General features: G+C 50.6%; 1 protein-coding gene across 1 annotated transcript in view; it reads left to right on the top strand.

The window, feature by feature from the left end:
- The window catches only part of OSMR (oncostatin M receptor), a 39,138-nt gene extending 14,672 nt beyond the window's left edge, over window positions 1-24,466 (top strand). Inside the window, exons 4-18 of the mRNA XM_016223928.2 lie at window positions 1,685-1,853; window positions 3,801-4,109; window positions 5,514-5,643; window positions 6,129-6,280; window positions 6,903-7,045; window positions 7,315-7,465; window positions 10,139-10,215; window positions 11,937-12,159; window positions 14,674-14,853; window positions 15,873-15,977; window positions 17,700-17,873; window positions 19,002-19,169; window positions 21,578-21,659; window positions 22,070-22,142; window positions 22,439-24,466. Coding sequence (XP_016079414.2) covers window positions 1,685-1,853; window positions 3,801-4,109; window positions 5,514-5,643; window positions 6,129-6,280; window positions 6,903-7,045; window positions 7,315-7,465; window positions 10,139-10,215; window positions 11,937-12,159; window positions 14,674-14,853; window positions 15,873-15,977; window positions 17,700-17,873; window positions 19,002-19,169; window positions 21,578-21,659; window positions 22,070-22,142; window positions 22,439-22,999 — 2,697 coding nt within the window. The 3' untranslated portion in view covers window positions 23,000-24,466. The remainder of the gene's footprint in view (window positions 1-1,684; window positions 1,854-3,800; window positions 4,110-5,513; window positions 5,644-6,128; window positions 6,281-6,902; window positions 7,046-7,314; window positions 7,466-10,138; window positions 10,216-11,936; window positions 12,160-14,673; window positions 14,854-15,872; window positions 15,978-17,699; window positions 17,874-19,001; window positions 19,170-21,577; window positions 21,660-22,069; window positions 22,143-22,438) is intronic.
- Window positions 24,467-26,032: the final 1,566 nt, after the last annotated feature.

Below are 26,032 nucleotides of genomic sequence, written 5' to 3'. Positions count from 1 at the left end.
AGAAAAGTAGCATTTAACGCTATTAGCAAAGGTGAGATTAACCACAGACCAAGGGAGCCCATTCTTCTTCTAAAAGGCAGTTCTTTCCATTACTATGTTGGAGAAAATAGTGACAGCTGTGGACCAAGTTGATTCCATTCTTTATTTTTCTATCCGGTGGCCGTTCACATCTGTTTTCACCTTTGATTCTTGTACCAGCTCCATTTTCACAGTAAAAAACCTACTTCTACAACCTACTAGGGCTCGAGATCTTGGAGAGTCGAATTTTGCATTCTCTGTGGTATTGTCCACATAACGCCCCTCCCTCCCTACCCCCCAGAGAGGAGAAAACCAAGGCACAGAGAGGTTCGCTGGGCTGCCCCAGGGGGCAGAGTCAGGGCGCCCTCTGTCCTGTGCCCAGACAGGGATGGTGGCCACATGCAGCCTCCCTGGGCCATCAGTGGCCACAGGTCCCAGGACAGATGATGCACAAGAAGCCCTCATCTGAACCTGTCAGGCCCGAAGCCGGGAGAGACATAAGTTCCCTCGGGGTAAGGGGGAGAGAGCCAGCTGAGAGAGGCCACTTTTGCCTGGACCCTAACCTCCCTCCCTTTCATGGGGCAGCTCCCTGTAATGTGACCTGACGGGGCCTCACTCATGCCAAGAAGGGCCAGCTTCTTTATCTAGATGCTTGCAGCTGGACCAGGGGCCCAGACCCCATCCTGCACGCGGCCGGCCACTCAGATCCCTGCTGGCAGCTGCACTGCACAGTCTCCCCTGGCTGGGTTCTGCCCTTGGCCTGTCCAGCCACTTGCTCCCTGGTTCTGTCAATGGCAGGAGGAGGCAGAGCCAAGCAGCAGCAGCATGGAGGGGGCCTGCGGGGGAGCCAGTTGGGGTGCGCTCCCACCCCACGGCCGCATCAGGGGCCTCCGCTAGACCCGTGTGACTCCGTGTGCCACTGTCCTGTGACTCACTGCGTCTGCCAGCGCAAATTAAACCTGCCACTTCAGTTCAGGAAAGCAGCCCAAACACAGTTCACCACATTAAAAGAAAAAAATCACCGAATTCAAGGAAAGTTTTATCTCCTCTTTCCAAGGCCGCAAACACCACAAAGCACAAGTTGCGGTCAGACGAAATCCACACGAGTGGCATCTGGGAGGACACAGCAGCTGCATGTTAATGAGACGAATGGGGAAGTCGCTCTGCACAGGGTCCTGGCCCTGCTCAGTGCCCCCCAGTACCATGAGGATCTGCCTTCTCTACGGAGATCTGGCCAACCTGGTCTGACCCTGGCTAAAAATGAATATAAAAGCAACCTATCGATCTCACTTCCTATTGAAAGGATAACTCAGTTAATTCTCTGGTTGGCAAGAATTTTCTAGCAGGTCCTGTGTGACCAGCACTATGAGCACCTTCTAGCTCTGATCTCTTCCCCAAGACCTGAGTTGCTTCCATCTTCTCCCACTTGCTCCCCTTGAAGCCCCTGGAAGTGGAGGCCCAGAGCGGGGGAGCCGAGTTTCCGAGACCGGCGAGGCTCTGGCCGGGTCCTTGCTGGGATGTGGGAGCACAGGGACTGGCTGGGCAGGGCCGGCCGGCACTTGCTGCCTTGTGGCGCTGCGGCGGGCGAGTGCTCTGGGGTAGGTGGGGTCAGGCCATTCTCCAGGACAGCATGGCCGTGTTCTCAGGTCCTTCTCTGCGCTTCCAGGGGAGGTACAGTGCCACGGTGGAGCGGGGCCGGGCTCTGCACTGGAGCTGGGGGTCCGAGCTCCCCCTGGAATGCGCGGCGCACTTCGTAAGAATACGGGGTATGCTGGACGACACCACCCCCGGGCCGCCGTCCTGGAGCCGCTGGAGCTCGTGGGAGGAAGCAGATGGTAAGAAGTGAGGTGATGAGAGAGTCAACGGGGTTAATACATAATACTGTTTGGGGATCAGTAGTCAGATCGCGGGGGTCCCCTTTGAGGAACTCGGTAGACACCAACAGTCCTTTCCTTTGGCTCCCATTGGAAAGAAAAAGCTTGTGTGTGAGGCTTGAGGCTTGAGGCTTGGCACCAGGAGATAGACATCTGAGGTTTGACCTCTGAAACTATTCATTGAAATGATTCTGCAAATCCAGACAATTTTTATTTATTTTCCAAACGTGAAGCATATTTATTATGGAATGCTAAGTGAGCCAAGCAGGACACGAGCTATAATGTACGTTTTTACTAGAACAACACACACAATGTGTGTGCAGCTCTGCCCCTGTATTGTTGGATCAGTCAGAGGCAACATGTAAATGAATGGTAGTGGTTGTGTTCCAATAAAACTTTATTTACAGAAACAGATGGTGGGCTGGCCTTGGCACCTTGGTTAGTTTGCCAGTGTCCCTAATGCAGAGAGAAGGGAGGGACATATGCAAAAATAAAAGCAGTTCTTTGAGTAATGAGATTACGGATAGATATATTTTAAATCTTAATTTTGATAATTTAATTTTGCTGTAATTAAAATGTAGAGTGGGTGTGCCACCCTTTCTTATGCCTCAGCCAAGCTATAGGCCTGTTCTAAAACAACAGCATTTGGTTCTCTCAGCTGTACACCCTGCCAGGTTATCAGAAATTCCAGCCAATAGAACCGTTCCTTTGTTGAGTGTTTATGCCAGTTTATGAGCTCAGACTGATAACACAGTAACCCATGAGTGGCCCAGAGGTTAGTTTAATACTAAATAATAAAATCTACATTTAGTCACTGTTTTAAGTACTATACATATTAACTTAGCCTTCACATCTGCCCAATGAGATACGTAGTATTCACAGGTGAGGAAACCGAGTCACAAATAGGTTCAACAACCCAGGCAAGGTCATCGGGCCACGAAGGATGTGGCCAGAATTGCAGCCCACACAACCTAGCCCTGGAGGCCACTGCATCCTAGTGCCGAAGGAGGGACAGGCTCACAGATAAAACAGATTAAAAAGAGAGTACCGAGGAAGAAAGAACAACTTTATAAACAACCTGTCTATTTTATAAAATCAACTACATTTCTCAAAACTGTCATCTCCAAACTTAAGAGTAGATGGAAAACCGGGTTATTCCTAACCCCCAAACACTGGACCCCAACCACGGTCACCCATCAGAATCGCCTGGGGACCTTAAAGGAAGCCCCAGGCCGGTCGTTCTGCGTGGCGATGGCAGTTTAGTGACTCGCTGGGTCAGCAGCGGGACTGCGGCGGGCGCGGGAGGGGTGATGAAGCCTGAGCAGCGGGGGGATCTTCAGGGAGGCGGGCAGAGAGGCGGCACGGCTGGGAGGACAGGCTGGGTTGCTTAACAAGGGGGAGACGTGAGGGTTTTATACGCGGGTGGCCAGGGGGACGCTGACGCACCAGGAGACGCCTGAGCGGCTGGCATGTCTGAGGCGGCGGGCGGGGCTGTGGTCAAGGGCTTGGTCTACAGCACAGTTCAGAGCTTACGCAGGACACGCGGCCTGGACCTGCCGCACCTAGCGAGTGTGCCTGTGGCTTTGCCACCTGAGTGAGCTCGGCCTCAGTCCTACCTGTCCCGTTGCCGTGAGGGGCTAGGACGACCTGAGATGATGGACATCCACCTCAGACAGGGCCACGGTCACCTGCCCCCAGCGGTGATGCAACAGCAGTCGGAGCGGCAGTGCTAGGCCCAGCAGGAGCGGCGGGGCGGACTGTTCTGCACCCAGGTTCACGGGGTTGCCGGAGGCGCCCAGGCTCCTTTCTCCAGGAGGCGGGAGGAGCCAGGTCCCCGCTGAGAGCGGCCGGGAGGGGCCGGGCTGAACCGAGCGGCTTCTAACTGCCATGTCTCTCCTTGTCCCGTAGGGCGGGATTCGCTTGGACAAGGCTCACTGTTCCTTTTCCCTAAAGATAAGCTGGTGGAGGAAGGCTCCAATGTCACCGTCTGCTACGTTGCCAGGACCCAGCAGAATAACATATCCTGTATCTTGGAAGGGGTGCTGATCCAAGGGAAACGACTTGCTCCGGACGTGTCCGTATTTACCCTGAACAGTGTCCCCTTCATTAGGGACACGGGGACCAACATGTACTGTGAGGCGAACACCACGAACACCACGAACACCACGAATACCACGAACACCACGATCATAGGGGGCATCGTCCTCTTTGTCGCAAGTAAGCGTGTGGCCCTCGGCGCCCTCCCGCCGTCTCCTGAGGACCAGATGGTGTCCTTCGCCAGGCACCAGGCAGCATTTCCACTCACGGTGGCAGTTTTCTCGGCCTCCCGAGACTCCTAGGAGAGGCTGCGGAAAACATCCCCGGGGCAGTCCTGGCAGGATGTCCTGTGTTTCCCTGTCCTTGCTGAGAATTTTATGCTTAGAGACCAAGAGTATAAAGGGGAGAAAGTTCAGGTCATGCCCTGGAAACACCCCGTGCTGGGGTGGGCACAGGGTTGCAGGGAGGGTGGCGCTGCAGGTCGGGGCCCCGGAGAGGCAGCCGGGGGTGGGGGTGGGGGGCCGGGCGCCTGGTTGGCGAGTCCGTGCTGGGCGCCTCTTGGCCCACTTCCCCGGCCTCTCCGAGCTGGGTTCTGCCTCTGGGGAAGGGGGACAGTGACGGCTGTTATGAGGGTCAGTGAATGTGGACAGAGCCTGGCCCTGCGTAGGAGCTTCGCAAATGACACCATAACCTCCATTGGTGGCGGCAGTGGAGAGAAATGGAACAGTTCATGTTTATTTTTTTTTAATTCTTGCCGGAGGACACGTTTTTATTGATTTTTGAGAGAGAGAGAGACATCAATTGCCTGCCTTCCACATGCACCCCAACCAGGCAGGGCTCGAACCCGCAACCTGAGCATGTGCCCTGACCTGGAATTGAACCCGAGACCTTTTGGTTTAAGGGACGATGCCCCAACCACTGAGCCACACTGGCCAGGGCCACTATGTTCTGTCTTGAGAGGGCCCTTCCCTGCACATTGGGGCAAAACCTGCAACTCTGCCCTCACTGCCTCCCTGACAAAGGGCATCTCCAAGCTCCCGGACCCTTGGTTTGTGCTCGGCATGGCCTAAGGACAGCAGTGACTCGGGGACTTGGAGGTCTGCACCGTTCCTCGGAACTCTCAGCTCTCGGCTGCTGAATGTAGCAGGCTCCCCGGTCTGGCCGACTTCCCGGCCTCCCACACGTAATCCCCAGGCTCGCCGGCAGCCACGGCGTCGGGAGTGAGACACCAGGAAATGCTGACCTCACTCTCCTCCTTCACGCCCCTGGCCTGTTACCGAGCGACGCCGTGGAGCGCCCACCAGCAGGCACTGGGCACACACTTCCCTCAGACACACGCAGCGCCGACCTCGTGCAGAACTCCCGCCACCGTTCCCGCGATCCCCCGCAAAGCACAAGGGAAGGGAGGACGGGCCAGAACAGTGACTTCCTGGAGCTGCCAGCGTGTGAATGGAAAGCATCCGTTTAAGGGATCCTCTTATCGTTCACAGTCACTCTGTGGCCTCAGACCCCTGGCAGAGCTTTCCATTCTGTTTGTCTTTGATTTAACTGGATCTTTCATTTGTATTTTCTTCGTACAAACAGAAGTGCTTGAGGAGCCCAAGGACTTTTCTTGTGAGACTCGGGACTTCAAGACTTTGGACTGTACCTGGGAGCCTGGGAGTAACACTGACCTACCTAAATATTCTTCCCAACGTTACACTTTATTTGAATCGTAAGTGAGCTCTGGTTACATTACTGACAGATTCTTCCTCGTCTGAGGAGCTTGGTATCAGGAGGAGATCTTAGCAGGTCACTGTGCACAGCACTTCCTACCTGGGTATCATTAAAGGCAAATAAAGCCTAAAAATTACAAGACAGACCATGAATGGTTAATCTCAGTGTGAAAATACTTCCATCCTTTTAAATAAATAGTTCCATCTGAGTGTACCTAATTGCTAACTTTTTAAGAATATCCAAAGTAAATGAAGGAGCGTTCTCACCACCTACAAGGGGGAGCCGCTGACTCATGGTTCCATATTTAACCACATAAATCAAACTTGTTGAAACAGTATTTTCGTCATTGGTGTTTGTTGGTGATGGATGGATGCTCTTGTGTGGAATGCAGTTTTCAAGCCACTGAGTGTCCCTGAGGGAGACAGGGACACACATCTGCATTGACAAAAGTGTAAACCCTGAAATTGATTTTTTGTTTTTAAGATTTTCTGGGAAAAAGAAATTCTGTGAACACAAAAACTCGTGTACTTGGCAAGTAGCTCCAGACTCACAAGAAATGTATAACTTCACACTCGTGGCTGAAAACCACTTCAGGAAGAGGAGTGTCAATTTGCTTTTTAACCTGGCACATCGAGGTGAGACCAGAGTTGCAGCCGTATCTTTGTTTGACACACTGGGGGACCAGGTGACTGTGCTGCAGGCTTATGCCCAATTCACATCCCAAGTGAAAGTTACAGTTTATAGTCTTGCTCATGCCACCTCTCTTCACGGATATAGGTGTGGCCCAAGGCCCCCATTGTTTGTGTGTTCTCATCATGTAATAAGCACCCAGGAGCTTACTGCTCAACTCCACAACGAGAACTGTGACAGTAACTTATTCCATGTCGGTTCAGTAATACTTCTAATTCTGGTCTCCTGTTTTGGTTAGACTCTGGGTTCTGTTATATTCTCCCCATGGCCCGCTGCTTCAAGTTCAGACACCCCTCCACAATCTGCTTGATTTATTTAATTTTAAGAGTCCTCAGGTGGTTTCCTTTTGTATTTCATTCAGTTTCTAATATAATCAGTGAGGGAGGCTGTAGTTGGCTTATTCCATCCTGGCTGTAAAGTCTGGTTTTGTTTGCCATTTTCTCAAAAATAAACAAAAAATACTCATTGAATAAATAAATGAGGAAATGAACTGCTTATTTACCAAAGCCTTTTGGATCTATGCTTGAATTTTTTTACTCTGTATCATTATTATTATTATTTTGGCAGTTCATCCAATGACTCCCTATAATGTATTCCTGAAGAGTGTAAGGGCCACGAATGCCACCGTGACCTGGAAGGTGCACTCCGTTGGGAATTATTCCACATTTTTGTGTCAGGTTGAACTCCATGGTGAAGGAAAAGTGATACAAGTAAGGACACTGCTTCATATTCTATTTTCAAAAACCCCTTTATGTGCTGAACAGAGAGACTGAGGAATCAGATCTCTCTGAGCTCTTATTTCTGTGTGGGTTCAAATGGTGTGGGTTTTAAGGGTTGAAAAAGGTCCATGAAATTCATCGTAGACTTTCAGAGTTGGGAAGGGGGCCTTAGAGGTCTTTCCCCAGATCAGGGTGTGCCGCGTTGTGGTTTAGCTTTGCAGGGAGAACGCTCACCAATACCTGTCTTTTTTATCGAGCAGCACAATGTTTCCGTCAGGGAGAGTGGCGAGTACCTCTTCAGTGACCTGGAACCCGCCGCCGAGTATGTGGCCCGGATGCGCTGCGCTGCCGCCAACCACTTCTGGAAATGGAGCGGCTGGACCGGGCAGAACTTCAGCACACTGGAGGCTGGTACGTTCAGATCCCTGGGGTTTAACGCAGGGACCTACACTGACTCACGGGATGGGCTGGCTTCCCTGAGAGCTCCTGGTTGTACCAAAAACTAAGGGGAAAATATTCCAAAAGAGGCCAGGTGCCATCTTTAAAAATAAAAAACACACCTGAATTAAGTGGCGAACGAGATGTGCGCGGGGAGACTTCCACTTCGAACATTTGCCGTCAGTGTTATTTCTACTCTGTATTTTCTCTCTGGTCATTGTTTCTGCCAACGTGGTTTCTGAGCTACAGGCACTGCTGGGCTCCGGCTGGGGGTGGGCCTCTGTAAATCAGTACAGACTTTTCGTTCAGGACCGGGGACAAACACGGTGTCCCTGCCAAGGAGAGCATTGGTCTCATGCCAAACAACTCTAGGCCACGCTTGGACGTGTAATGATATTTGGAAACTTAATTATTACTGATATACCGTTTGTTCAGCAATGGCAAACTGTGAGCGTCTCTATCATGCCCTCGGGGTTGTTTCCTCAACATTCCAGAACAGCTTTTCCCCCAAATAACCACGTCTTAGAGCTCAAACAGGCCTCAGCAGGTTAGGTGTCTTGAAGAGAATGAAGTACAACCACTGCCCAGTTTACTGATGAAGCAACTTGGGCCCATAGATAGAAGAGACTTGCCTAGTTTGCAAAGTTAACGAATGGCAGAGATGATGATGATTAATAATAATAATAATAATAATATAATAATAATAATAATAGTGGCTGACATTCATTGAGTCTGTGGTACGTGCCAGGCACAGCTCAAAGCGCTAACAGTGTTTTTCTCTTTTAACCCTCACAACTTGCGGTCAGCAGTATGACCCCGCTTTATAGAGCAGGACACTGAGGCACAGAGGACAGTAATTAACTGGCCCACGAGGAGGTGGCCCTGTGACTGCAGAGCCCCGCCCTGACCCAGAGCCAGCTCCTGCACGGTCCGTCTCCCGCTGCTGTTATTACAACCTTGAGGTCTTGTTAATTCAGGTCCCGGCTACTTTAGGGCCAGAGGAGGGATTAGATGTATTGATGTTAGTCCATCTTACTGTTGGTGCCTGGAGTCAGGCAGAGAGCTCTGTTTCTCCTGAGGACGACTGTAAAGCAGTGACTGAGTGGGGGGTGGGGACGGCACTCGTCAGAATCTACACTCGGGTCGGTCACTGGTCACGCTCAGCGGCCTCCCGCTTTGTCTGGTGCTCCTGCCCACCCTGCCCACCCTCACACCCCCAGAGACCCCAGGAATTTTTCCTAGGCGTGTCGATCCCTCCAAGGTTCACCTCGCTGCAGAAAGGCCCGTTCCGGACAATGTCTACTTGAATGAGACTGTTTTGCTTTGGGTTTTCTTTTGCAAATTTATTCCCATGTTATAATTAAATTTAAGTGCAAAAGGAAAATGGCAAAAGGATACAATTTTTAGTAAACTCTGTATCTTTTAGTGTACAGTCTAATAAACTGGAAAATACTTAGCTTTTGATGATGACAAGAAATTAAATGGACCCACTGATGATGACTTTATCATTTGTTTTTAACCTTCTATGTAGCACTTTGGTAAATGCTGGAAAACCCAGTGTTTGTGTGCGTGCGTTATAATCACGCTTCAGTATAATCACAGGAAGCAGAGTTCAGCGACACCAGGGTAGAAATGACATCGAAACAAATGTGGGGCACTGTTAACTGTGCTACTGGGGTCGCCTTACAAACACTAATTTACAAATCAGCTAGGACTTTGCGTTGAACTTGGGGTCTCACGTTGGGCCCTGAGTATTTCAGTACGATTTTTGTTTAATGTTGGCTTCTCCCAGGGCTCCTTTAGCAAAATAAATCTGCGTCAATAGATTTGAAAAATATACGATCACCTTCAAGTAGATGGGGAAGCGTCTAAAAGGAAAAAAGGACTTTCTTAAATCTCAGTGGTCGGGGACACTAAACCGTATTTTTATAGAACGTAGAACTAAATCGTCGTGTTAGGTTCCAAGACGATTCTTGCCTAGAGATGTTTCAAATCAAGGGACAGATCAGTTGCCCTACAGTTTACTGCCAAGAAAGACAAAGACGCAAACTCTCCCGACAGTGTGGTGAGGGCCGTGCAGGGCACAGTGCAGAGGGGCCCTGAGTGTCCACAGGCAGGTGACCAGGCTCAGGGGGGTGTGGCCTTCCCAGCAGAGGGGGAAGGAGGGGTTCCCAGGCTGCGGCTCCAGCGTAGGGCAGCCATGTGAAATCTTGAACCCGGAGAAGCGCAGGCTGCCCAGGACTGTCCGTGTGAGCACATCCACCGCGGCCTCCTTAGATGGGGCGAGGAAGCAGCAACAGTCTGATGCTCCTGGGGATTCAAATGGTGGGAATTTACCTAAATGACCTCCTAGAATTGGTCTAAGTAACTGACAAAATTATTCCAACATTGTTTGGTGGCTTCCAGAAGCTCTGAGGTTTGATGTTCATGAAGGGCTTTCGGTGTGATGTCCCGTTCAGAGGCAGCAGACCTTCTGTAAAGCACCTACTCTGTGCGTCTAGTGAGGCATGAACAGGGTGGCTATAGAAAGTGAGAAGCAAGCCTCGAGGATATTCGTCATCGTCACTTTGTTGGCCAGATGGGAAGCTGGAATGTATTGTTCTACATACATATCGTGACCCAGGGGCTTTTCTCGGTTCATTTCAGCTCCCTCCGAGGCTCCTGACATCTGGAGAAGCGTGGAGTCAATGCCGGGATCTTGTAATGTCACTTTATTCTGGAAGGTAAGACGCACAGGCTCCAGGAGACAGGTTTGTTTGGCACTGTCCGTCGCTGTGAAATGAACTGTACATCGGTGCAGTCTTCAGGGCAGGGACCCGAGGGAGGGACCATCCTGTGACTGCAGCAGGATGTCCCACCGGTGGAGGACTCGCCACTCCACATCCACGCAGCTAATGCTCGCACTGCTCCTTCCTTGACCGCCCGCTGCGCGGACAGCCATTCTCATTGTGAGAACCCACCTCTCTGTAACCTCTACTCGGGCCCCTCTAACTTTTGCAGGGCCCAGGGCACGGGGGTTACCTGACTTTGTCAGCTCTTGAGTCTCAACGTTGCAGAAATGAGCACTGCACTCAGTACCAGGTCGAGCGGCGAGTCTATGGAAAAGAGCCGTGTGCAAGGGAGTTGACCAGAAAAGAAGGGCTGAGCTCCCCGGGGGAGCTTACACAGGGGCCTTGGGGAGGGTGCGGGGCTTGAGAGGAAGATGAGGTCGGCGGGCCCTACATCGCCACCTGGTGGCGGCTGAGCCCGGTGGCCACAGGACGTTTGCCATGCTCAGGGGGCCACCCGAAGGGCCTGTAAAATAATGCTCGTGCACACTTTCTAGTTTCCATTTACTTGACAAAGCAACTACTGTGCAGAACATGCTGTTAAGGAAGGATGTTGTACACACTCTTCCCTTAAGGATGCGGCTGGGTAATATCAGCTCCGGAATTTTACTGGAAGCAAGGAATTGCGGTCAGACCTCCCAGATGGAGTGTTCTCGGCCAAGGTGGGGTCCAGCGTTACCCCAAAACTGACTCATGAGGACAGCTGGAGAAGCACATTTATAACCATATTTAAAAGTTGTGATTATTTGAAGAGTCACAGTATTTATGTTTAAATGTTACGAATCAAGCTAAAAAAAAAACCTGTAATATAATCTATATGGTGTCCTTTGATCTTGGTGAATGTGTCTTCACGGCCACCTGGAAGGCCAGGTTTGCCCTCAGAAGTCTCAAGGCCTTAGCGTCTGATACCAGGACGTGGCCCTGCTGGGAGAGTTGGCCCCCTGCCACTACCCAGCCCGCTTTCTTCCCACCTCCACTCCGGCCCCTCCGAGACGAGCCCTGTGCACACACGTGTGGACACGCCAGTCCGTGTGTCCATGCTCTGTCCACACCTCACATAAACAGCCATTCCCAGCCCATTCTCAGGTCTTGGGGCACCATCTGTCCTTGGGGTGGGGTCCAGGCCTATTGCTTGGGAGAGTAGGCCTGAGGGACAGGCCCTAGGACAGGGCGTGAGAGCAAGTGAAGAGGGAATTCACTGCAACCTGGAGAATCGTCTAGGAGGGGCACCGTGGGCTCTGGGTAAGGGGGGTGCACAGCTGGCAGGGGGTGAGGACAGGAGGTGGGCCCTCTGCTAGTGTTCACAGATGGCTTCTCCCCCTGGTATCCACTCAGCCTTTTTAAAATCCTGGCTAGCAGTCCCCTGTTCTCTTGATTCCTGACTCGGTCACTGTTCTGTAGACACATTAGGGGAGCTCAGCCCTCAGGAGCCTATTCTCTTCTCAGCCTTCAGGAGACAGCCTGGTGTCAAGCTGGGTTTAGAAGGCTATTCTGTCCAGTAAACTGATTTAATTAGCTGGTGTGTGTGGGCATTTGAGGGACAGAAGGTGAAGTAATGGTGCAAACTCCTTTCAGAGAAAAGCCTATTTTCAAATGATTATCAACACTTTTTTCAGCCACTATCAAAAGCGCACGCCCATGGGAAGATTCTGAACTATAACGTAGTTACAGAGAAGCTGAACACACCGTCCAGTTTGAAGCTCGTTTCCATCCCTGCTCCGGCCAATGGCACAGAACTGACCCTTGACGGGTGTTCCTACCAAATCCAAGTGACAGCCAGCAACACCGCGGGCACCTCTCCTGCTTCAGTGATTGTCATCTCTGGGGACCCTGGGCATGGTGAGTGGCCTGGATTCTCTGGGAGCACGCTGATGTGATTAGGTGGAGACGGGGGAGCTGGGAAGACCGGGACCTGGGAGGCAGACGTCCAGCTGCCACAGTGTTAGCCCTTTGCCTTTGGCCCAGGCATGTCCGTGGGGTCCCCAGGGCATCCCCCTGCACGTGGGGAGCGAGATTTCAGCCATCGCTCAGTGCATTCCTGCCCTGGTGATTCTTCAACAAACTGGGAAAGTTATCTCAGATTCACTGAAATAAAAGCAACACCAACGAACAGTCTTAACCGAGAGTAGGCGTTGGTGTAAGTGTGGTTCGTGGCTATGAAATATGAGTTGCACGTATTACATTGTAAACTATGTTGTCAGTCTTGGCCACCTGTAGAGAGCCCATGAACGTTTCCAGAGATCAGGAGGACTAGTATCATCCTTCCAGGGGGTTTGCCACGGCTGTAGAATATAACATGGTGACTGGCTAGTCCCTGGGCCTGTGAAAAGAGCAGATGAGGTGGGAATGGCTGTGCATGTAAAATCAGCAGTGATATTAATTTCCTTCTTGGGGAGCTGCGAGAGGAGGTTGAACACTCTAACTTCCCACAGTGACCCACTGAGACAGTGCACGCTTGAACGTAACACAGCTGACACTCCAAGGTTATTCATGGACCTTGCGATAATGTCACCCTTCAGTTAGAGCTATTAAATTTTTCAGACCCTGCTTACGGGGTTAGATCAGATGGTCTTACACCTGTCATTCATGTTGGGCTGAAATTTGGGTTAAGTGGGCTAGATTAGAGGGTGGTGGCATTTTGTTTGTTTTAATTTTGTTTAAGAACTATGCATTACGTCAAGTAAGAAAAAGAAATTCGGATTGTGGCAGGGGAGAGAAACCAAGGAGCTATTTCACATAACCTGTGCTTGTCAAGAGCAGTACCTAGAGAAGGAGTGAACGGTTGTGTCTGTCTTCGTAGGACCAGGACAGAAAAAGCGGGCATTTCGTTCTCCCTGGGGGAGCCGGAAGAGGAACGGTTGCCTCGTATGAGGCTCAGCCCCAGCACTGCTGAGCACTATTGTGTTTTGGGGTTCCTACCGTGCCCTCCTTCCCCGTGCCGCCTTCAGACCCCTTTGCCCCCGTGAGGCCCTACCCAGCCCTCCCTGAGTGTTCACGTTCTTAAGTCTCTAGAGTGGATCGACAGACGTGCGATGAGACAGACCAGGGAGGAGACGCCAGTTTACACCTCTGCCTCCACTCCTCAGAACACATTTGCAGTTTTAAAGCAGCAGCTTGATAAGAGTTATGATTCTAAGGTCAGGTTGAAACTTCAGCGTGAATGAGTGAATTGCAAAATGTTGCTTCGATGTGAAAGAGATTTGTTCCTTGGGGAGCCCTCTGCCTTATACCCAGGGCCACACGTTCCTTTGGGCGCCCCAGCGGGCTAGTCATGTGGTGCCCTGGCGAAGCTAACACGCTTCCCCAGGATGCTCCGCGGTGAGTAGGGCCCCCAGGTAAATCTGAGCTGCAGATAAACAGAGTGATTTTCGTGTCCGTCTGTACTATGCAATACTTGGTCCTCGATGACTGATTTTCTGGGCAGCTGCTTGCAGGCTCACTCTTTGACCAGGGCCTGCTTCCACTCGGGGGACCAGCTGAGACCACTGCCCAGGGAATGGCGGCAGGATGTGCAGTCGGCCTTGGGAAAGAGGAGGCTTTCTCGCCCTCAAGATGTAGGGTGACCCCGCTTTAAGTCAGTAGCAATGGCAGCCCATTGAGACCATGTCACCAGTTTTCCAATCGTTAGACCTCAGGAAAACCACCCTGGCACGTAACATACGCCGAGGTGGCAGCCTTGCCGTACGTAGCATGCACATCCTTGCGTAATGCGACAGAACATACCCGAATTGTCCTTTCCCTTGTCCTCACTTCAGTTTCTACCCCAAATGCCTGATAAACGGTAGGTGGCTCAGGAGCAGCCAGAGTTAAATGGGACGAATTCAGATCAATTAGTCGTTCGTTGCACAGATACCGCTGAAAGCAGCCGGGGCACCAGATGTGGTTCTAGGTCAAGGGGCAGATAGTATTTTAGGCTTTGCAGGTCATCCAGCTTTCGTGATATATTACTCAATGTTTTTCATCTGTTTGGTTTTTTATAACTCTTCGAGAATCTTAAAACCATTCTTAGCTCAAGAGTCATCCACAAGCCTGGGAGGCTGGGCTTGTCCGGCAGGCGGTCGTTTGCTGACCGGTGTTAGGTACTGAAGTCTGGCTGCGTCTCAGGAGGTCAGGACAAGGGGCATCTGAAGGGCAGGTGTGAGTATTTGCTGGGAAGCGAGAGGCAGGAACACACCTATGAAAACACTCCGCCTCCCCCTTCCCCAGGCTCCTGTAGCAAATGAAGTCCCGGGGCTCTTACAGTCCCAGGGCTGTTGGACACACTGCATGTTCAAGCTTAGTTTCTTCTTTACGTACTTTTACAAAATGTTTGATGAGTTAAATCTGAAACATGGCCTTGTTTGTAATGCACAGAAGAGGTTGCAGAAGAAAGAGTTGAGGGCACAGAGGATGGAGTCCCTTTGTCTTGGAAACCGCCATCTGGAGATGTCATAGGCTACGTTGTGGACTGGTGTGACCGTCCCCGGGACTCACCCTGTGATCTGCAGTGGAAACACCTGGGCCCCAATACCACAAGCACAGTCATTAACTCAGGTGAGAAGAACCTTCCATACTACCATCTTGTCCCAGCCACCTTCTAGCACGCTCAGCAACGCTGTCTGAACCATCCTGAAGACGCTCTGTGATAAACTCATAATCTTGGAATTACCAATCCAGCTTGAGTGCTAGGATTTCAAATTTTGCAGGCCTGACATTTGACTTTACATCTGCTTTGACAGAGAATATAGAGGCCTAAGGCTGGGATAAGGTTCCATCATTTTCACGAGTTTGTTCCTCTAAATTAGTGGTCTTGGGCGAATGGCAGCGGGACATTCTAACGGTTGTCCGGAGAGCTTTCACAAAAGCAAAGGAGTGTGTGGATTTGGGAGACGTTCCGGACAGTGTTGACGGGCGTCAGTCATCTGCTCCTTCAGCTTGAATGGAACATGTAGAACTTGACCCCTTCCCCCCCACATTGGGTTTGTAATTTCGAGATTGCTGTGTTAGCTCAATCAAAGGAGCCTGGCTTGTGGCTTGAGCAGCGGTTGGTGGCGCCACCTGCTGGACTCAAGATAAAACGTGGGAACTGTCTGGGTCCAGAGGGTGATAGAGGCCCCTGGAGGGCATTCCTTAGCCCTGGCAGTGTGAGGAGGGGAGGTTCCTGCAGGACTGCAGAGGTGGGTGTGAGGGGACAGCGAGGGAGTGGAAGCAGAGCCCTCCAGCCGCTTGGCCTTCCTGGGCGAGAGAAGGAAGGTGGCTGGAGGGGCTTTGGAGTCAGAGGAGAGTTGATCATGGTTTTGTCTGGTCAGTTCTGCACCGTTTCACACACATGGCTAAGGGCATATTTAAGAGCTTTTCTTCCAGGGGATGTGGAGAGCAGTCCCCACGGCTTCATCGGGAACGATGGAGGACTCCAGGCTCAACGGAAGGGGGGCAGACGGCAGAGATGAGGGGCAGCAACCCCGAGAAGGAAATCAAGGGGACACAAATCCACTTTCCCTTCTTTTCCTTTCCAGAAGTAAAGAGAAGGTCATTCTGTGTTATTATTGAAAATCTTGATGTTTCTTCTCTAGATGCTTTCAGACCAGGAGTCCGATACAACTTCAGGATTTATGGAATTTCTCCAGAAAGGATGGCTCATTTATTGGAGCGGAAAACAGGATACTCCCAGGAACTGGGTGAGTTGAAAGCCTTGCTCAGAACAGTCCAGAGGCTCAGCTTGGGGTGTAGGAAGATTTCAGCACCATTCCTAATTTTCAGTGTCCTGTTTATTCTGGTAATTGGCTTTTTAAAAAATTGTTTTTGAATCATACTAACATAAAACATTTTCAGTGAACACAGTTTATAAATCTTACGCAGAAGACAGAGTCATCGCTGATTTTATCATCAGAGGCAAACCCCAAAATACCCAGAGTTGGTATTTCCATGTACAGATAGACATTTTCAATAAACAGGCTCCTGCTCTACTCAGGCTGACTCACATCATTAAATGTTACTTCACTGTAACATTTTTATGATCGCAGAGTGCCTCATTCTTTGAATATGTCACATCACCTATTTGGGACATTTAGGATGATTATAGTGATTCTCAACTGAAAACTATAAAATTCACCTTCAGGTAGCGTACAATCCCAAATGCTCAATCTCTTTTTTCTTTGCCCGCATCTCCCTGTGCCCTGCCTGAATCACCATCATTTTAGCTACATCGTTGTCAATATCCACAATAATGGCTTTTAAATGAAGTCCTAAAGGTGGAATTCTTCCGTCAAAAGATTAGAGCTCCTTAAATTGTTTTTCATTTCCTGTGCAACATTTAGGACTTTTGATCCATGTTGTGAAGTCACCCCCAGAAATTTTACCACGATTCACCCTCTTGGCATCCACGGTCCCACATCTGCTGGACGCCGGGCGCCCCGGCCCTGCCTGCCTTGCACTGGTCAGATGGGCCCTCTGAGGGGGGTTCTCCATCTGGAGGCAGCTGCCGGAGACGGCAGGAGGTGTGTGCTGGGGTGTCGATGAGCACAGACCCAGCGTGCACAAGAGTATGTGATGAAACAGGCTCAGAAAGAGGCTTGGATGACTCTGTATCACTTTAGCCTGGGAACAAGAGTCCTTCAGATCCACCCTGACCTCTCCGAACATGACCCTTCCCCCTCCTTCCCCTGCCCCCACCTCAGGTCAGGTCTTCTCTCAGACACTACAGTTGACCCTTGAATGACACAAGGGTCAGGAGTGCCAACCCCTCCCTGCCCACCCCCCCACACAGTTGAAAATCTGAGTATAACTTTCGACTTCCCCAGGCTTGACTATAGTTGTCCCTCAGTATCCGCGGGAGATTGTCCCGGGACCCCTGCAGATACTAAGACCCACGGAGGCTCCAGTCCCTTACATAAAATGGCGTAGAAGGGTGCTTACAGTCGTCACTCCACAGCTGTGCGTTGAACCAACTGCGGTCAAACACTTTTTTGATTTTTGCTTGGAAGGAGTCTGCGATTGAGAAACCCAGGGATGGCCTGACTAAATATTTACCGGGAAAACTCCTCACCTAAGGAGACCCACACAGTCCAAACCCATTGTTCAAGGGGCACCTGCATTCAGACTCAGGAACAGGAGGGGTCTAAGAGCCGTTGCTGTCTGGCCGTGGGGCCTTGTGTAAGCCACTGGGTCTCTCTGGGCACCGGTTTCTACATCTGTGAAAGGTGAGGCTTAACAGGAAGGCTGCTCGACTTCTCCCCAGCTCTCCCGGGCTACGCGGGAGGCACAAATCTTCCAGAGAGAGACAAGCCCTTTGCTGGGCCCCAGACAACCCCCGCCGGAGCTGGCCGTGGTGCCCCTCGGTCTCCACGGGCGCTCAGAGACTAGTTCCCAATCGTGACTCTTCTCACCCACTTCCTCCCCAGCCCCTGTGGACACCCCCCGAGCAGCCGTAAGCAACCTGACATCCCACTCCTTCACGCTGAGCTGGACGGGCTACCCCGCCGACGCCCAGCCCGGCTTCATCCGCGGGTACAGCCTCTACCTGAGGTCCAAGGCGGAGCAGTGCCACCCGGGGTTCAAAAAGGCTGCCGTTTCAGGTGACAGGTTTTTGTTTGTTTACCCCTTGTACGGCCTCATTACTCGACCCCATGGGACAGGCTGCCACCTGTGACCGGGTCCTGCTGAATTCTACTCGCGTGGTTTTGTATCACGCGGGTTCTTCATCGAGTCAGTAGGTGGACGGGGGTCGGTATTTTAACTTAAAAAGCCTTGTGGCCGGGTATTTTTAGAAGCACTCGAAGTCCCACCATCTCCTTAAGAAAACCTGCCACTGAGGAAACTTCCTTGCTAATCAATCCCTTTTTCCTTTTCCCTTTGACCTTGTTAAAGGTTATTACAATGTTGTATTTTTAATTTCTCAATTACAGTTCACGTTCAGTGTTGTTTATATTAGTGTACGGTGCACAGCACCGTGGTTAGACATTTATGTAATTTACGAAGTGGCCCCCTGATCCTTCAGGTCCCCACCACACACAGTTATTACATTATTGACCGTATTCCCCGTGCTGTACTTTGCATCCTGGTGACGATCTGTAACTGCTGCTCTGTACTTGTCAATCCCTTCCCCTTTTTCACCCTGCCCCCCCCCCTTCCCCTCTGGCAGCCATCACTTTGTTCTCTGCCTCGGTGAGATGTATTCTTTTGTTTTAATATTTTTTCCATTGATTTTTAGAAGGAGAGGAAGGGAGGGGGGGAGAGAGAAACATCAATGTGAGAGAGACACATCAATTGGTTGCCTCCCACAGGTGCCCTGACTGGGGCCGGGGATCAGGCCTGCAACCCAGGTACGTGCCCTTGACTGGAAATTGAACCCATGACCCTTTCTTTGATGCTCCGGCCGATGCTCTAACCACTGAGTCACACTGGCCAGGGCTATGAGATGTATTTCTGTCTCTCGCAGGCTCTTGCCACCTTTTACAGAGCTGCAAGCTCTCCCCAGGCTGCCAACATCTCTTGCTTGGTAGATGTTTTCCCTTTCCTGCCACCTCCTGAAAATGCCACGGCGTCCCTAGCGTGATCAAATTACAATTTAACTTTGGGTTGGTTTAAAAATGTTGACAGTGCTGACTCAACAGGAGTGTTAGCACCCAACTCTCACAATCTCTCTCACACTCTTAATACTTTTTTCTTCTTGTAAAAAACGAACCATGTTTTTTAAACCACAGATGACTTGGTCTGTTGCAAGCATGACATCGACAACCCGGAACAGAAGACGTTCGTGGTGGAGAAGCTGCAGCCGGAGCCCTTCTACGAGTTCATGGTCACGGCGCGCACGGGGGCTGGCGAGGGCCCTCCTGGCACCTTCACCAAGGTCACCATGCCCGACCAGTACTGTGAGTTTCGCACAGCAACTGGGCCTGAGGAGTGCCTGGGAAACTGAGGCACACACATCTCCAGGGCTTTGTTTAGGACAGGAATCCTTGGTCTGTGTCTCTCCAGGAAATGTTGCACAGAATTGCACTACAGAAAACAGATAAGAGTGGGGCCAGTGGGACAGATCAGTGGCCTGGGACCTTCCGCCCACCTCTCTCTTGGCCCCCAGGCACTTCTCTGGAACTTGGCCCAGAACAGTGTGACAATGGCAGACAGCCTGAGCTAGTGTTGACTGTGGAAGAGCCATGTGACTCCGCGGGGCTCGGGCAGCGGGCGGTGTGGGTGGATGGGGCGCTGTCAGCAGCAGGGCTCTGCTGCCAGCCTTTGGTTTCCCTCGGTGGCAAAGTAACTGCTTCCCTCGGCCCCTCCGGGGGTGATGGGAGACGGGTGCGGTTGGGAAAGTATGTGTTCTCAAACCTGGTGGTTGCAGATCTGGTGGGGAAAGGGTGAGATAGAGACCCGTAATGTCATGGTCCTTTCAGCCTGAACGATGGAGGAAGGAAGGAGGAAGAATGGCAGGAACCGGTTACTGGCACATGAGAGTCTCCTGGGAAACCCTGACCCACAACAGGATAGGGGGAGAAAACAGATGCCCAAGGAGGAAGGGGAGATGCAGGTGTCAATAGGGGACACAGAAGGTCCACGCTGGGGGGGGTCTCTGAAGATCTCGGTGAAAGGCAAACAGGCTACGATGTCTGTGTGGGTGCTGGGTCCTTTGCTGAAGGTGGGGCTGTGGGGCAGGATGGGCTCCTTGGGTAGAAGGGCTGTCCTGTGGCCCTGACAGGTGATGAGGACACATGGCCACGGTGGCAGCTTCGGGCTCTCACTACCGTCCACTGAACGTGGCCCACGTCTCTGAGTCAGATGCAGGTTTCCGTCCGTGAGGCCTGTTATCTGAGCACTTTGCCACTTCAGAGTTCTTGTGAAATTTACTTTCAGGCTGTTTTCTTTTCTCTTTGGTATTTACTTGGCTGGTAGAGGTGTGTGTGTTCAGACACATATATAATACATATAATTATCTTTGTCTCAAGTGTATTTTCTGATTTCATTTATCTCCCTTATTTGTGCTAAACCTTAGCCTTGGCTGTGACTCTAGTTATTCTATTGATTATTCTTAAAAAGCAAATAAATAGCTGTATGGTTGCAGGGATGAGAGTGACATTCTACAGTCACAGGAATAGTATGGATGAGTCAGACGCACTGCAGAGCAACAGGGCAGCCCGCCTCGTGCTGATTCCATTTAGGGCAAAGGCGCATGTGCACTGTGCTATCAGATGAGATAGTGGCACCTTGGGAGGGAGATGGCTGCGTGGGGACACCAGGGAGCCTTCTGGGAGCTGCTCATGTTCCTTTCCCTGATTGGGGTACGGTCACATGGGAATGTTCAGTTTGTGGAAATCTATCCATCTGCACACTACGGGCACCTCTCTGTATGCATAATTCTACTTTAGTAAGAAGTTTAGCAAACCAGTCTGAAGTTTGGAAACTACTATGGTTAGGTCCCAGGCTTATTCTCAATTAATTAAAAAAGTCCCTAATTTAACCAAATTTTAAAACTGTGGTCGTCAAAGGTACTGATTTGGAGAGCAAGGTGTTTTTAGTGGTGTCGGGACAAGAGCTTATTTCCCCTTCCCTGGTGTCAGGGCTCATTGGAGGCCAGCTGCCCAGGTGCTTTGCCACCCTCTCACCTTCTCAGGTCCTTTTCTCCAGGGTGCTATGCCACCTCATAGCACTGGGCTGGGCATCTTCTCAGGCCTGCCCTTCCTTACAAAACTCTAGCATCTGCATCTCCCCCACCCCCCCATACACAAACCAAATCCAACCCCATTCCTTCCAGAACAGCAAGTGCTGGGGCCAGGGTGTGGGGAGGGCAGGGAGCACAGGGAACAGAATGTACTACACGTGAATGACTGCCAGCCTCCAAACCCTCGGGGTGCACTGTGCATCTGTGAGAGCGGGTGTTCAGCGGCCCTGCTGAATTGCTAATGGGTGGACTGGCCCGCAGCGGGAACGGGAAGATGGGCACCCAAGAAAAGTCGTGGGGCAGAGGAGGGCACCACCTGCCGTGATGCTTGGGCAGGGGTGCAGAGTAGAATTCTAACACGGGGACAGAAGAATTGGGAGCAATGACTCCACCTGTGGAGGAGGTAACAACGGGTCTGGTCACAGGTGTTGAGGGCGAGCGGTGGCCTGTGCCTGGCCGGCCGGTTGGTTCCCCTCCACCCCCGAGAGACGGATCTCGTACTGAATCCTGCCTGTGTAGACTGTTGAGAAATAAATTGCAGTTACTCTCCACCTTAAGCTGACTTCCCTCCTCTGAGGCGGGAAGAGCACTCATTTAAAAGGCCGCTTTCTTTCCTCCCTGCAGTCAACGTACTGACCCGCATCATACTCCCCACCGTCTTCCTCCTCCTGCTCGGCACCATCCTGTGCTACATGAACAGTCAGTGGTGAGTGTGCGGGGGACTGTCCAGGGCCAGAGGGAACACGAGAAAGGCTTTGGATAAAGTGAAACCACACTGAGCGATACTTAAGGAAAGCAACAGCCACCTAAGGAGACTTGTTCAGTAACAGGGGCTAACGTGCATTTCAGGCATTGAGCCCCGTGGCACCGGGTCCTGTCCTGCAGCGCCCCATTCAGCAGCAGTGTGCCTCCCCAGCCCGTCAGTTGTCAGTTTCTCCGCCAGAAGGAGGGGCAAGCAAGCAAAGCACAGGAGGGTTAATAGCTCGCCCCAGGTCATGCAGTGAGCAAGCGGCAGAGCAGGGCTCACAGCCCAGGGATCTGACTTCAGAGCTCTGGGCCGTAACTGCTCCGACACACCGAGGCTCAGCCTCATTTCCGCCGTCTCTGTCTTTCTAGGATGAAGGAGACCTGCTACCCTGACATCCCAGACCCCTACAAGAGCAGCGTCCTGTCAGTACTGAAGCCCAAGGTGAGTACTGGGAAACTGGGTGGAAACACTATACCTGTTAAATTCTGGCGGCGGGGGGCTGTAATAGTCACACCTCCGAGGACCTCCCAGAGGGACACAGCAGAGCGAACAAGGCTGCCTCTCCCCCATGGCCATGAAATGGGGGTGAACTTCAGTTTCTCCCATCCGGGGAAACCCCGATAACCTCCCGTTCACACTTGACCAGGAGGAAACAAGAAAAACGAAGCTCTATGCGCCTTCCATGTCCTTGACACACACACACACGTCATATTTGCCTGTTTTTGTCTCCGGTCCAGGAGAACCCTCGCCTGGCAATAATGAATGTCTACCACTGTGTTCCCGATGCCATCGAGGTTGTCAACAAGCCCGAGGGGAGCAGGATCCAGTTCCCGGGCGCTCGGAAGTCGCTCACGGAAACCGCAGCTACGAAGCCCGACTACATTTACCTCCTCCCCACGGAGGGCACGGGCCCCTGCATCTGTTTCGAGAACCTGACCTACAACCAGGCGGCTCCTGACTCGGGTGCCTGTGGCCACATCCCAGCACCCCACAATGCCCCACCAGGGCAGCTGGGACTGCTGACTTCACCTGGAAACTTACTGAAGTCACTAAAACTAAACTACATGAACTCCCCGGGGGAGATCCCAGCCGGAGAGACTACTTTGAATTACGTGTCGCAGTTGGCTTCACCCATGACTGGAGACAAGGAGAGTCTCCCAATGAACTCCCCCAAGCCAGCACCCCGTTCCGAGTATAGAATGCAAATGGCCATACCCCTGGGTGTTGCCTCCCCTTCCTCGGATGAGAATAGCAATCTCTCAGTTACCCTTTTAGATCAGGGCGAACACTGCCGCTAATCACACTCCCATTTCATACCTTTACGCTACCGAGACACCAAGGGAAGCATGGCCAGCCCCACTCCACTGCCAGACCCCTGTGTTTCATCCCAGCGAGCTGTCACTGCTGGCAGGTCTGATTTATGCAAGACCACAGCCATCGTGCTAGGTTTCCAAGTGCAGACGCTATGAACCTTACCAGCCTTCCTCGCAGCAGGCTTGCTGTAGACACACGGTAGTGGAGCAGGCTCGCCTTTGGAACAGCCCCGGCACCTGGCGTAGGAGTAGATCCGTCCATCAGTCCTGGACGCGGTGGCCATGGCCCTGAGAAGTTCAGCGAGAAAGTATTTCCATTAATTTTACCCCTATGTTTACTATTTAAGGGTGAAGAAACTAGATTGGGGGTTTCGATTTAAAAGGCCACAGAAGACTCGTTACTAGAGCATAACTTGTCAGTGTTAATTTATTCTGGATGTATTTAATAAAAATGTCACAGATGTTTGAGCCCGAAACAGGGTTTAGACTTGTCTTGCCATGATAAGAATTGGTAATTCATTGGTGCAGTAAAATGAACTCTCCTGGGCGCACAGACCTTGTCTAATAGGTAAGACGTGACTGGATCAATAAGTCCCCACAATTGACCTTCTCTCTTGCTTACCATGGTTAGAGAGGGACTGGCGAGGAAGTCCTTAGGGTCAAGATAACAGCACTCCCACTTAGTAGGCACCAGTCTTCCACCGTAATTCTTGATGACTACCTCAAACAGAAAAAGGAAAGCAAATCACTGAGTAATTATGTTCACATTTTATGGTTCCTATTTGTTTTCAAGAACTGAAATATATGTGACCTGTTTTCATTTAGCATCCTTTGGACTCTACAGTAGGGTGTCTGGGCCATAACACCCTCACTCATTTATATTCCTGTTATGCTACCCTAATAAATGAATGAAACCACATGTTTGACAACAATAATTACTAGAAGCATAACTATAGAAGCTATCTGGAGTGGGGAAATTCGGTTTTGGCTCAGCAGCAGCTCTGTCTTGCACTGCACAGCAGATGTTCACTATATTAGCTCCTTTCCCTTCCTTCTGCCTGTCAACCATAATGCTCACGGGTCACGTTTCTAGACAAGCACACGCACGGTTGTCTGCTGCGGTGGACCTGGCACTGCCTGTGCCTCTGGTACCCAACGCCCTGCACGGGCCGTTAACTCCACAGAGAGGGAGGCAAGGACCACGTCTCACAGTGAGGTGGCTGTCAGCTGGCCTGGATGTACTCAGACGCCAGGCTTTCAACACTGTCCTCACGTGTATCTCAGCCTTCTGCTAGGAAAATTGGTTACAAAGTCCTAACACAGTACAAACAAGTATCTCGATTAGTATAGTAGCTTCGAGGAGACTCTGGGTCCAGTATTGTCATCATTTACCCTCTTGTGTTCCTTGGTCACGATGCAATTATAAACGTCCACAGAAATGTCAATGACAGATTTGTAAACAGTATCTTTCATATAGAGTTTTTAAAAAAAATAATGTACAAGATCTTGAAGTTGTTTTTGTTGCCACAAGCCTTCATTAAAATATTTCACCACTGCATTATTTTGTGTTTTCTTGACCTCAATGAAATGAAGCAATTAGTATAGCAGATAAATCACCACACGAGCTTATGTAAATGCCTGGGTGCCACTCTAAGCCTCCAGATCAGGATCTCTGGCATGAGGCCTTGCATCTATCTATCCACCAGGCAGTCATTCAGATGCACACTCAACTCTGAGACTCATTGGCCTACGCAAACGAAGACATCTTTCTGAAATACAAAAACACACAGCAGGAAATGCTGGACTAATAACTGTGTGCTTACAGTATTGCTGTAACTATAGTTTTGGTTACAAACATTCCTCTCCCATGTTCATAACCACCAAATAAATCAGTATTTAAAACCTTAAGTGTCAATACTATATGCTTAACACCATTGCTTTAAGAAGTGTTACTCAAAAACTCTGAAATTTGTATTCATGTGTCAGAATTAGTAGGATTTAAAAAACTAATGGAGAATTTCAAACAGACATAAAATAGTTTCTCATTGCTTCACTTGACTAGCCTAAAATTAAATACGGAACTGCCATTCAATCCAGTGACCCCACTTCTGGGAATATATCCTAAGAATCCTCAAACACCAATCAGAAAGAATATATGCACCCCGATGTTCATAGCAGTGCAATTTACAATAGCTAAGATCTGGAAACAGCCCAAGTGCCTGCTGGTAGATGAGTGCATAAAAAAGCTGTGGCACATTTACACCATGGAATACTATACAGCTATAAAAAAAGGGATCTCTTACCCTTCGGGACAGCATGGATGGACCTGGAGAGTATTATGCTGAAATTTAAGCCAGTCAGAGAAAGACAAATATCACATGATCTCACTTATTTGTGGAATCTAATGAGCATAATAAGCTGACAAAACAGGTCCAGAGGCATGGATGCATGGAACAGACTGACATATCTGGGGGGAGGGGGAGAGGGGAAGAGATTAACTGAAGAACACACACACATACACACACACACACACACACACGCAAAGCCAACGAACACAGACAATAGTGTGTTGAAGGCCTGGGGTGGGGCAGGGGCTGGGAGGAGGGGGGGCTAAGGGGGGAAAATTGGGGGACATCTGTAATACTGCCAACAATAAAAAAAAAAAGTAAAATAGTTTAATAAACCCCTACGTAAAATCATCAGCCCCAAGAACCACTGACCCACGGCTATTTCAGCCATCCATAGACTTACCCACTTTCACTCCGGATACTATTTTGAAGCAAATCATTTGATTTCATCTGTAAATATTTTTCTCTCTAAATGGGCTGTACTTTTTCTAACATAACCATAACACCTTTATAAAATTGCACTTAAACCCAACTTAGTAATAATTACCCTGAGAGATATCAGGACATTTTGATGGTGGGGAGAGCTGACATTAATGACCTATACATACCGCATCGGCATGGAGACTGGTCCTCGGGCGCAGGCGGGTACCACGATGGCTCAGGCTGGGGT

Source organism: Miniopterus natalensis, chromosome 3 (assembly GCF_054644295.1).
Source record: "Miniopterus natalensis isolate mMinNat1 chromosome 3, mMinNat1.hap1, whole genome shotgun sequence".
NCBI classification, from domain to species: domain Eukaryota; kingdom Metazoa; phylum Chordata; class Mammalia; order Chiroptera; family Miniopteridae; genus Miniopterus; species Miniopterus natalensis.
This window is presented reverse-complemented; position numbering and strand designations above follow the sequence as displayed.